At 40.0% G+C, this 12,029-nt stretch overlaps 1 protein-coding gene across 6 annotated transcripts in view; it reads right to left on the minus strand.

Annotated features, from left to right (window-relative positions):
• Window positions 1-1,036: 1,036 nt before the first annotated feature.
• ELMO1 (engulfment and cell motility 1) overlaps window positions 1,037-12,029 on the minus strand; it is a 305,675-nt gene continuing 294,682 nt past the window's right edge. For all 6 annotated transcript variants that reach the window (XM_048075572.2, XM_048075567.2, XM_048075571.2 and 3 more), the window contains 2 exons: window positions 7,015-7,092; window positions 1,037-2,379 (listed from right to left, as the gene is read on the minus strand). In XM_048075572.2, the coding sequence (XP_047931529.1) occupies window positions 2,179-2,379; window positions 7,015-7,092 (279 nt within the window). In that variant the 3' untranslated portion in view covers window positions 1,037-2,178. The remainder of the gene's footprint in view (window positions 2,380-7,014; window positions 7,093-12,029) is intronic.

The following is a 12,029-nucleotide window of genomic DNA, read 5'->3' on the forward strand; positions in this document are numbered from 1 at the left end:
AAATGTGTTCCTAACTCCATCCCCTTCTCCAGGACTCCTCCCAGATTCCCTGCAGCAGGCAGTGCCTTGCTTCTACTCATTCCTAACCCCTCTCTACCTTTGCTATAGTTTGACAAAGCTCCACAGAATAAAATATCTCAAACTCCTACATCTCACATTGTACATCCCTATTCTCACTTGTATTGAATTTTCTCTCAGGCTGTGGTCTATCCTAACTTTCTACTCCAGCATTTAACTCAGTTTCTTTTTTCCTTACTTTACCAATTTATGCCTCCTGATAAATCAAGACATTCACGGAATACTGCAAGTGCAACTTCAGGAAGGTGGTACCTTCCTTAGGACTCTCCTGCCTGAACTCAATACCATGGTTTCCTCATCCTCTGTATAGTTGCACCTGAAGGACATCATTTCTCTTCTCACCTGGCGTGAGGTCAGTCAGGATGACTGCCCCAGACAGCTGCATGGAGCAAAGGCCACCTCAGCTGAGGTCCTCTGTGTCCATCTAAACTGGAACCACCCTCTAGGTTCCTCTCTAGCACCAGATCTGATAAAACCCCTTCAGTCTTTTTAGGCTGGGTCTGAGCAGGAGAGGAACCTTCACAAATAAAAATCTGTCTTCAGCTGTAAGTGCTGGTGGGTTCCTCTAGATCTAGACCCAGCACTTAATGAGAGACTGAACTTGGTGAAATACCTAGAAGAAAAGGAAGAGCAGGGAGGGAACCCTCTCCATAGAGTAAATGGAAGCACAAGTACAGGTACGATAGCACACAGGCTCAAGGCAGCAGCCTTGAACTGACCATGAGAACATCACTGCGGTTTGATTTTAGATTTCTGAAAGGCTCCTTGTTACAGGAAGGCTTGTGTACCTATGGCAAGTGGAGATCTCTGGACTCACCTTATCCTTGTCACCACAAACGAATAATTAAATCAGATGCAGATGAGAAAGATTCAGCCTTTCTCTCTCCTCTTTGGAACAAACACTTGAGAATTGCTAGCACCATAAAGAATAAAAGACAACTTCAGAAGAAAAACAATGTTCCAAGAATCATCACAACTCAGATTTTTATTCAACGGCAAAGTTGAAGGGAATATTGTTTTCTCCCTCCAGGGCAAATGTTCCAAATGGAAATTAAGTAAAAATATTGCCCCCCCAAAGTACTCACAATGAAATTAGTTTTCTTTAAATATATTTGTTTGGCAAAATAAAATAAAAAAATTAGAACCCGTACAAAAAAAAATCCCTTGCAAATTCTTAAAACTGTAGCAATGACAACAATGTAAACCTGAATGTTTGGCAGTTATAATTAATTTGTGGAAATTACTATTGAACTTTGGACCAAGAAAATAAAAATCACTTTGAATAGCAACAAGCCAATTTTAGAGGCAATTGAGGCTTAGGGAATGCTACAGGGACAGGACACAACGGTGGCTTCATACACAGTTTGTACTAGTGATCTGCTAGTGTAGGCCTATTTAAGAGCTGGGAGGAAAAGAAGTTAAAAGCTGTTGCAGCATTGCAGCGTATGGTACAGCAAAAACCTGCAGACTTTCCATTATGGGAGCTGATCAGTTAGGTGAAGGCTGGTGACGAGAATTGAGATGACAGTGGAAAGAATAATGACAGTGACGAATGGCGTGAGTACTGGGAAGCAGTTAACATTTTTTTTTGTCATTGCATTGGATTCAGTTGTGAGCAGACTCTTGGGAGTGCCTGGGGAAATCTGCTTACAGTAGCTGCTTCTGCTCCCTACCTCCCTCCTCCTTCCAGTTAAAGCCTCTGCCCTGCCAAGTGGGTGTCACAGGCATGCAGTTTGATAACACCATCCTTTAGTTAAGAATGTCTATTCCAGTATTAAAAATGTAAAAAAAGTCCTTGGGAGGGTGCTTCTTAGTGGCAGTCTTTGCCTTAAGCAAGGCCAATGGCCTGCAATTAAAAGTTAATTAAAGCAATGTGGATTTGGATGAGCAATGGGGAAGATGGGAATGGGGAAGGATGGGATGCAGGGAACAGGGAGGAATGCAAGTGTTTCTACACTCCTCCCCAAAGCCAAAATCCAAGGTGCACAACCGGCTTTTCTTTTTTTCTCACAAACTCTTCTTTTCTTTCTTTCCTTTTTTTTTTTTTATATCTCTCCAGTTATAATATTTCCAGTTTCGAAGCAAGTTTCAGTGGCAGCCTCAGTTACAGTCATAGACAAAGTCGTAGTTGCTGGGCTCCTTTGGGATAGGTGGGGGAGCATCTGGGATCTGTATGTTTTCCAAGTCAAGGAGGCGTAGCTTTATCTCCATGCTGAGCAGCGTGTCTAAGTCATTCCGCGTTAGATCACTCAACATATCCTTCCCAAGGAGGGCATTCAGCCCATCGGTCCATACACAATACTGCATGGGGAAAAGATAAAAATTATCATTAATAGACTTTCTGCACATAAATTGTTTGTCTGGCTTGGTCCTCCACAGTTACTGCTCCCTCAAGGAGACCTAAAATGAGGTTGATTCATTCTACCAGCTTGTATTATGAAGAAGGCATGTTCCACTGATGTGCTCAGAAAATAGGTGAAGAACTCCCTTAAACTGAGAAGAAATGACAATATGTAGGTGGTTGGACAGTTAGGTATCTCCTCCAAGCTTCTTGTTCTCAACAGTTATGGGAGAAAGAATGATACCTAACCTAGGACACCGAACATATGGAGATGCCTCCTTCTCCCCGTCTTTCTCTTTCCCCAGTACTTAGAAGAGAGCCTGATTATCCTACACCAAACTTTTAATTCCAAGACAGCTAAGTTAGGTGAGGTGAATACCAGCCAAAATTCACCTTTACTCCTTCTGTAAGAAATCCTCTACCAACTATCTAATTTACAGCAAAACAAGCCATAATAAGGTGGTATCAACTGACATGTGTGGGAATAGGCTCCCATTGACATACCCATGCCTACTTTACCACTATTTTACAGAGCACAAAATAACATATTGCAAAAACTGCAGTCAGTCAATGCTGTGTCCTTCATGAAAATTAAATGCCAAGCTACCCGGTGTAATTCCAAATGCTGCAAATGCTGAACTGGCCTCTAAATCCCTTCTCTTTGTTGTTAACTTTTTCATAATAGGAGATGTTATCTTTCTCAATGACTGACAGCTTGAGATAAACATGGGCTGAATATTTTTAATATGCAACAAAGCAGTTGGAGATTGGTGATCTACAGTCAACTTAAATCAAACAAGTCCCTTTCATTTATTACTATAAGCCATTTATGCAACTATGAACAGACGTACTCAAATGCTACCATCTAAAAATAAAGATTGCAATCATGAACTTGTGTCCTAGTTTGCAGGGGAAAATTAAATCAACCGTAACTACATTTTTATCTTACAAATACTTCTGCTAGATTTCATGCCAAAAAAAAAATGGATTTTAAATTTAGCTGACCATTTGCTACATGATATTGCCAAGTTTAAAGATAGTCACAGTTGACTTCATCCTACAGCAGAAATGAAGATTATTTTTAAGACAGAGAGAAAACCCCCTCTTGGGGTATGTCTCCATCTAGAAAAAGGGCATGCATTTAAAATAGGATAGTTAACACACTTCAACATCCAAAGTGAAATCCGACCCATTTAAGTCAGTAATGAAACAGGAGCAGAGCTAGAATTTCATCCAGGGTGTTGGAAAGCCATGCTGCAGCTTTGGTATGAGATTAGCTATCTAGAAAAGACTTGATGGTTCAGGCTGTCCTGCTCACAGTACTAAGGAAGCAATTACCTTGCCTATTCTAGGCCCTCAAAGTATGTCACTGAAGACTTTTAAAGTATGCAGCTTTTGTGGAGTGTATGCAGATTATCAAGAAAAGAGCTATCCTAGAAATGTAATTATTTTAAAACATACTACTTTTATTTATTTTTTACTATCAACTTAAAATCTTTATTTGGGAAAGTTTCCCCAGTATTCATTTTAAGAAAAGGATCAGAAAGGCAAAAGGCTCTGCTCAGGTTACATAAGTGCAGTGCATCCATTCAATAGATGCAGCACCTGACGTAAATCGTCCATCACCTGCTCAGTGAGTATAGCCAGCACTTTCTCCAAGGAGGAATTGCAGTGAGCCAGAAAGCAGAACTACGGTTCTTTCCTCTTCCAGATGTAACTCATTCAGGGCCCACAGAAACCAAATTCTGGCCACAATTCAGATGAGTGCAATGGCCTGGAAAAGGGGCTTCCTCTCTAATCTCCATGTTGGCAAGTGCATCTAATTAAACTCCTGCACATTTTGAGCAGAGAGAAATCCTAATGAGATGGTGGAAAAACAGAGGCACTCATTCAGAAGCTTTTTTCTTTTTAATATGCAAAACAGACTAAGAGCCACTGAAAAATTAATTTACTACAGATTCATTTTCATAAAATTCCAATGAAACCTAATTATAGCTTCCCTCATCAGTTTCTCTGTCAAAAATCAAGGATAAGATTAATCCACCTTTTTGCTGTGTAGTTGAAACCAGCTATTAGTATTCAAATGAAAAACAAATACGATGGAGTGATCTCACAGTGCTGAATTCTCTGGCTAGCAGTAAGCTCCAACAGATGGCTAAGGGTATTGCCAAATTTAAGAGTAAAAAAATGAGGTCCAAATCTCAACGACATTGGTTCTGTAATGAGATTTTATTAAAGAAATACCTTGGGAGTCAAGCAGCGGAACCAGACAACCAGAAAGGTTGTGCAGGCTCCATTCTTGAAGGTTTTCCAGATCCATCTGGATACAGCCCCGAGCAACCTGATCTGAGTTCACTGCTGACCTGCTCTGAGCAAGAGGTTGAACAGAGGACCTCCCAAGGTCTCTTACAATCTGAATTATCCTATGATCCTAGTTCTATTTTTGTTTTTAGGTCACACTCTATTCCCAATTCAAATCTCTCTACAATCACAAGGACTGCAGAAGTATTTGAAAAAAATCACCCCGTAAGTCTGACCTTACAGATTTCATGTACTAACATAATGCACTAATATTTCTGGCACTTCATGCAAAGCTTTCGAAATCAAGAGATGTTACCTATCAAATCTCCCAAGTTGACAACATGGCTAAGCCAGCATTTTTATCAACAAGCATCTCAGTCACTTTGATGAAGAGTCATGAGCTTCAGAACAACTTATTTGCTTTCCCTCATGGGTGCTCCCTCTGTATACTTGTAATTTTTACTTGAATTGCAACTCACTCCTCTATAGGCCATGAAAAAGTCCAGGGAAAGGGAGGTGCCCTTTGGGAAATGTTCACTTGGGAACTGTGAAGTAGCAGCAGAGATTGCTGCCTTTAGCCCCTTTTTTGAGCATACTCATTTTGCTTCAAAGAAGCTGCACATGATCAAAAAGAGAAATAAAGATAATAGGCATGTTATCACAACCACTAGCAAGGGGTTAGTACATCTCACGATGCTACTGCCCATCAGTAGGATGCAGTAGCAGTTGTTGAACATTTAGACCATTAAAATACACTTGAAACCTTAAGCTATATTTGCCAGAGAAGTAGCTGAAAAAATTGTTGATTTTCATGACCAATGGCTCTTACGAGCTGAAACAGGCTAGAATTTAATTTCTGGAGAATTTATATCAGAAAGCCTCTAACATACATCCAGTTTAAAAGATGAAGACGATTGTGTTTGGCTTAGACTGACAGCTCTAATGGTGCATTATGCCTGGAGCCTACTGCTCATTTCTCTTGGATGAAAATTGACCAGCAAATCTTTCTCTGGAATGAACATACTTGAAAATGACACTCAAAAATTAATACCCAGGAAAATCCAAATGAGTATAACCTCATTTCTTCTCCTAAAATTAACTTTTATTTGAAGGTTTTTATCCAGAATTGCAAATGTTGAAGCTGTGTAACTAAATATACTTCACTTGCAATGCAATTTCATGCACTTTAATAACACTACAGTATAATGCAGTTAAATGCAGTCTTCTGTGTTTCATCATCTCGAGGCAGTGTCCTGAACTGAGACCTGTGACCTGAACTGAGACTGAGGTGAACGTAACACCATAAAATAAGTGTGCAGATGAAAAACTAACTCCTGTGACTTTACAGACAAGAAGGGAAAACTTTACTACTTCTTTACTTTTTTAATACAGGGTACTCTGCTAAATCTTTATTTGGAAATTCCAAGTTCTCGGAGTGAATCACTTTTGATTATTCCACATAATTAGATAAATTAGTTCCATCATCTTCCAAAAGGCAATGATGTTGTCTATTTTGTTTTGTTATCAAGTAAGAGAAAGGAGCGGGGGGAGACTGCCATTGTGCCTTGCTATTTGTATTTAAACTGTCTTTATGCAAGTGAGACCGATTGCAAACCCCTTTTGCATCAACCTATGGAGATGCAAGAGAAAGGACATTCTGTGATCACCTGTCATAAATGGTCTTAAGCAGCATGAAATGAAGAAAATGGGATATGCTGTTCTGGAGAACACAAGTCATTGGCTGAAATTGAGACCTAGGGATGGTAAAACTTCCCCTGATTATATTGGCACGATCAAGATGATCTGAGGACAGCAGTGATTCATGAACAGCCTGCCTGTGCATATCATTGGTGTTGAAATAAAGTTCACCAAAGTGAACACACAGCAAAATACTCTAGTGTCTAAAGCAGACCAGACAAAGAGAAATCTTTATTACACCAGGAAATGATGAGCAAGGTCTGTGTAACTGTGAGGTCTGTGCCCAAGCTCTTTTCTTTCTCTTATGGTATGCATTTCAGTAGGGCTTAGAAATACTGTCCTGGAATTCAGATCCCATGGTGCTCTATGGCATTCAAATAGAAAACATGTAGCTCAGGATATGCATGAAGATTGCAGAAGGTCTTGCTCACATACTAATCCCTGTGCTTTCAGGTTGTTGTGAGATATGACACAGGTTCAGATTGTCCTGTACTCTGTGACAGCATGACCATTCTTATGTTCCTTAAAAGCTGGCTGCTACCACAAGGGAACTAAGAAGGCTTCAAAGAAGTTTCTGTACCCCAAACTTGACTTACCTCATGCTTGTCCGGAGCAATGAAATTCAACTGGCCACTTGAGTCATACAATATAGAGAACGCAAGCTCTAGCACTTCCTGGAATAAGACAAAGAAACATATGTTAATGCACCATGAGAAGCACTCAGGCATTGAGATCTTTCTTTCTTTACTACCCCTTGTTCCCCAAAACAAGTGAGAAAATAGGTTATGATACTCCCCTTGCCTGGCCAAAGATGCAGGAGTACCAGACTGCACGAAGCCCAACACAGATGCTTCAGATGAAGCTAACTCACCTCGCTTAGTGCTGACTGCTACTCACTTGGTCACAGATTACTTTGAGTTCAGATTTGAGCTAGGTAATGGTGAGGACTAAAATCAATATAACCGATAATAGTACACATGCAACAAACTCTCTGTGAAGGCCCATGGTTTCTTCAATTTGCATGGATTGACTTGCAAACTAGCAAAATTCTCTAGGTTTGATTCCCTATGTCAAAAATCTTGTCAGGACAGTTAATCTTCTGATATATACTGATGTTTTTGTTCACTGCTGGAAATCTGTGAAATTATTAATTCTCAGGAGATTTCTGTCATTTTGTCTTTACCTGAATGAGAATCAGAAGACTCAAACTGAACAATCTGGCTTACTTGGTTGTGAAGACCAAAATTAATCTTAGGAGAGGAAAAATCATCATTTTTCTCCTCAGCACTAAAGATGGAATTTTAAAGGTTGCCAAAGTGAATTCATTAAGCGTGGGTCTTCCCTAAAAGGCACCTGGAGCTAGGTTCCTATGGGGAAACACAACCAATTTGAATAAATAATGAACTTTCACTGTCCAGCAGTAAGCACATAATGTTATAATGGTTACTGCACACATCACTACAAGCACTGCTACAAGAATTTCACAACCTGTAAGCTAGCTGATACAGAAATAATTACTTTGTGGGGAAAAAAAAATGGCTCCAGCAGGAGAATGCTGACTCAGAACTACTTTAATCTGTATCATAAGTCCTATTCCTTATGCCTCTTGTCTTCCTGAGCCTCACAGTACCAATACTGGTCACCTTCGCTGACTCTCAGCTGACAACAGGCCCTGCATGCCAGCAGCAACAAGAGCATTGCTTCTTAAATTTACTACACCTGGTTTTAAAACAGAAGATTTGACTGCAGGAACTGCAGCATAAATGTTGGTCTGGATTCCTAACCTGATCTCGTGATTCAAAACTGGCACAGATTCTTGGATTTCAGTAAGGGTTACTTCATTTTTGAACCTGTCTGATTAAGAGCAGAATCTGAATCATAAAAACTTGTAATCCTTAGGGATAATCTTGGCTGAGCATAGATCAGGATCTCATGGGAAATGCTGTTGGTTTCCTTGAATTTAGTTATTAGGTCCCATTTGCTGTATTGCCAAGCCACAGGAGACAAGTCTGTGCCCAAGGAAGCTGCAGCTACTAATACCGTTGGTGCATTAAGCAAACAAATTGCTCATGCTTCACATAGCCTTTTGGAGTTTTAGGCATGTCTCTCAGCCACACCTTATTAAGAGTGATATCTCTCATTACACAAACAAATTTACCTCTACCCACACAAACCTGGCATTATCTCCTCACAGAGTGTTATAAATTATTGACATCAGAACATGCCAAGTCATGTGACTGAGGTTGTGAAAATGAAATACATCATTGCAAAAAGGGCTTTTACTACTCTACTATGAAGTTCCTGAATGTCATGAAGGCCAACAATCCTACAAGCCTGGCCTCTGAATATTTGTCCTTTGAGGAATTTCAAAGGACTGAAGATCTTCTTTATTTCAAACAAAGGAAAAGAAGAGAAAATTCCTGCCTGAAAGAGGAACATCCCAAGGACACAGGTTTGGTCATTCCCAGTCAAGTAGACAGAAAGGCCTAGACCGAAGGTGCCAAGCTTCCTTTTATGTGGGAAAGTGGAAGTTTGGCAGCCCTGGCTCCAGTTCAGCTTCTTTGTTGGCTGCTACTGGGACTTAAAGGCTCAGGAATTACAACTTCCAGACTCCAGCATCTCTATCATCTCAGGCACAGCAAACCATCAAGGGAAATGGAAGCCTAAGGAGCTGGAGTTGCCAATTGTCCCTCCACACTGACAGTGGTCTCAGTAGTTGAGCTGGCTTACCTGTGGCTGACCACCCACACGGTTTTGTTATGTTCTCATCAACGACAGGTGAGGATTTTGAGGAATGAACAGTTCCTAAAGGAAAACTGTTCAGTCTCCATTAGCCATCTCTTCTGTTTTCTGTCCTACTTCTCAATTTTTCTCAAAGTCATTTTCCACTCCAGCCTTTTACACCAGATCTAGATCTTTTGGTCTCTGGTCTTCCTCCCCTATCATTTCTTCCTTCCAGGAAAATCAGTTCCTTCCTTCTTTGTTTTGCTTTACACCCCACCCCCACCTCAACCTGACGAACTCACTCCCTTGACACTTTTAACTCCTTCCACCCTTGCACATTTCAGACATCTGTCCTTCCCTAGATGCTTGCAAAGGGAAATGGCACTGGGACCCACAATGTGCCTCTCTTTTGAGGTACATTCCTGAAAACAGGAAAAAAGAGGCTGCACCTGGTTGCTGGACATTTCAGTTCCACAGGGAATTGAATTTCAATTGGTTTCAATTCCACAGGGAAAGCTATTGCAGGTGGTATGAGGGGAAACATGCTCTTCCATTCCCAAAACTTCTCCCTCTCTCCTTCAGTCTCTCATATAGGCCAATAGGAGACACACTATTTATGATAAACTGATATCTTAAGTCTTTGTAGCTGAGTGATCCCATGCAGCTGTAATGACCTCAGTACCTCTCCCTACTCTGTTGTCAACAGCCTCAGCCAATGTCTTTTGCCAAAGGCTGAGATAACAGCCATGTTAAGTTTACTTGCCAGAGTCAGAAGAACCTCTTCAGAGAATTACATATACATGCAGTGGCAGGGCACTTGTTCAACCAACATGAAATAAAAGGGAAGCTGCAAAGGAACAGCGAAGTGAGCAGAATCAGTTCTGCTGAATAAAAACGCATCAAGCCTGAAGCCTGCTGCATCAGCAAATAAAGGTTGAAAGAAGAATATGTACAAATACACAGCAATATTTTATCCAAATTCTTCTCTCAAGCTTTGTTTTGAATGCTGCAAAATCTAGTATATTTCTTGTCCTTGAAATTAATTAATATTACTCAAGAGTCAGAAAAGGGGACTTCAAATTTAAGAACACAAGATGAACAATGATGGACTCAGGTCTGGTCCTATCATGTTGTTCCAGCTTCATAAGCATGCAAATTTCAACTAAGTTTAACTCTTATTTATTTCTAAATGATCCCACTGGAAGAATAATAGCCATGTGCCAGCAAATGATGAGATGCTGAAGCCTTTGTTATGGACATTCTGCCAGTTCCAGCTATATTCAGAGCAGTGGCATTCTGCCATTCTATTTTCTTTTCAGCCAATAAATAAACATTAAGGTGGTCAATATATGTATATATATACACCTTATAAATACACACACACACACACACACACAGAGAAAGCACCAAACAAAAAGACCTCTCAAAAAATATATCACCAAGTGTGAAATTCCAAGAAGGGAAAGGTTTCATACATCAAAATCAGCCAAATTGCATCCTGTGCTGGGCTTTTTCCTTTTCATCTCACTGTCCACATTAACTTGGTACTCAGCAAACAATGATGTGTTATTCCTATGATGCTGGTTAAGTTGTTGCAATATTGTACAACAGCTGTGGATGCAGATGTGCTACCTATCAGCTCCTGATCTTCACATCCCCAGCCAGAAGTTTACACCAGTCCAAAGCCATTTTACCCAAGGAAATGGGACAATGCTGACAGCTGAGGACAAAATGATCTGCAGCTCTGCTATTTAGCATTAAATACTATCTAGACATTACTGCTCCATAAAGATGACACATTTCCGTCACTGACACCCACTGCTTTCGTTGCTCCTATCTTTCCTCTTTGTGAGGACATATGAGAGCTAAGACAAGGAAGCACTAAAAATACTTTATATGCATCATATAAATGCCCCAGCAAAATGCTGTTGATGGTTCATCTGTAACTTGAGATATGAGTTGTATGCAATCTATTGTGCACGTGTGTTAGTGCTCTGATTCCAAAAATTAACAAGGAAAGATACTCCTGGGACTTTTTTCCTTGCTTGGCTTGACTTTTTTTCATTTCTGACCGTGTAAAGTTAATGCTGAAAAGAAATGACGGTATCCTGATAGATTTAAAGCATCTTTGCCTGTGTTTCTTATACATGAACAATTGAGATGCTCTGTATATCTCCCTCCAGCCATAGTTAAGGCAAGAAAAGTCAGCAATGAAGCTGCAACAGTTGTGTGACATAGTTTTGACAGTGTCCTTTCATTTTCTATAGCTCCTCTCAGAATTGTTTTCTCCATATTTTATTTGGATACTAGGTGTGTGCATTTTGTTTTCAAAGTCTCGAAGCAGGAACTCTTAACTTTAGAATTTTGTCCACCAAAATCTCTTTCTAGTTGGACCCCAAACTCCTCAATTTCAGTTAACTAGAAACTGACTCAAATCCTCTGATCCGTCTCACAAAGCTCAGGTTGTGGTTCTAGGTCAGACTGAACATCATTAGGATCTCATTCTTACTTGTAAGGTCAGACAGCACAACCCAATGGAAATTTCATTAATATATATCATATGATATGGTATGAATACCTTCACCATCAAATAAGTGAGACTTTGCTAGTAATTCAATTTCTTCCTGCTGTGGTGGCAATTGTTACTAACAAAAACGTGCAAGATTCTGGCAGTGTACAACTTGAGTCTTAGCTTAAGCTCAACCTGAAATTCTGAAACGTAGCATAAATCTAATTGAAGCTAACCATGTCTCCTACATTTTTTTTCCAAATGCACTGCTGAACACATCCTTATTCACCTCATTAACTACCTAGCATCTACCATACATCCTTTTGTTGGCAGTAATTTTTCTACCTGAATGGATTTGAAGTTATCAACAGCTGGACA

This window comes from Anser cygnoides, chromosome 2 (genome assembly GCF_040182565.1).
Source record: "Anser cygnoides isolate HZ-2024a breed goose chromosome 2, Taihu_goose_T2T_genome, whole genome shotgun sequence".
Lineage (NCBI taxonomy): Eukaryota > Metazoa > Chordata > Aves > Anseriformes > Anatidae > Anser > Anser cygnoides.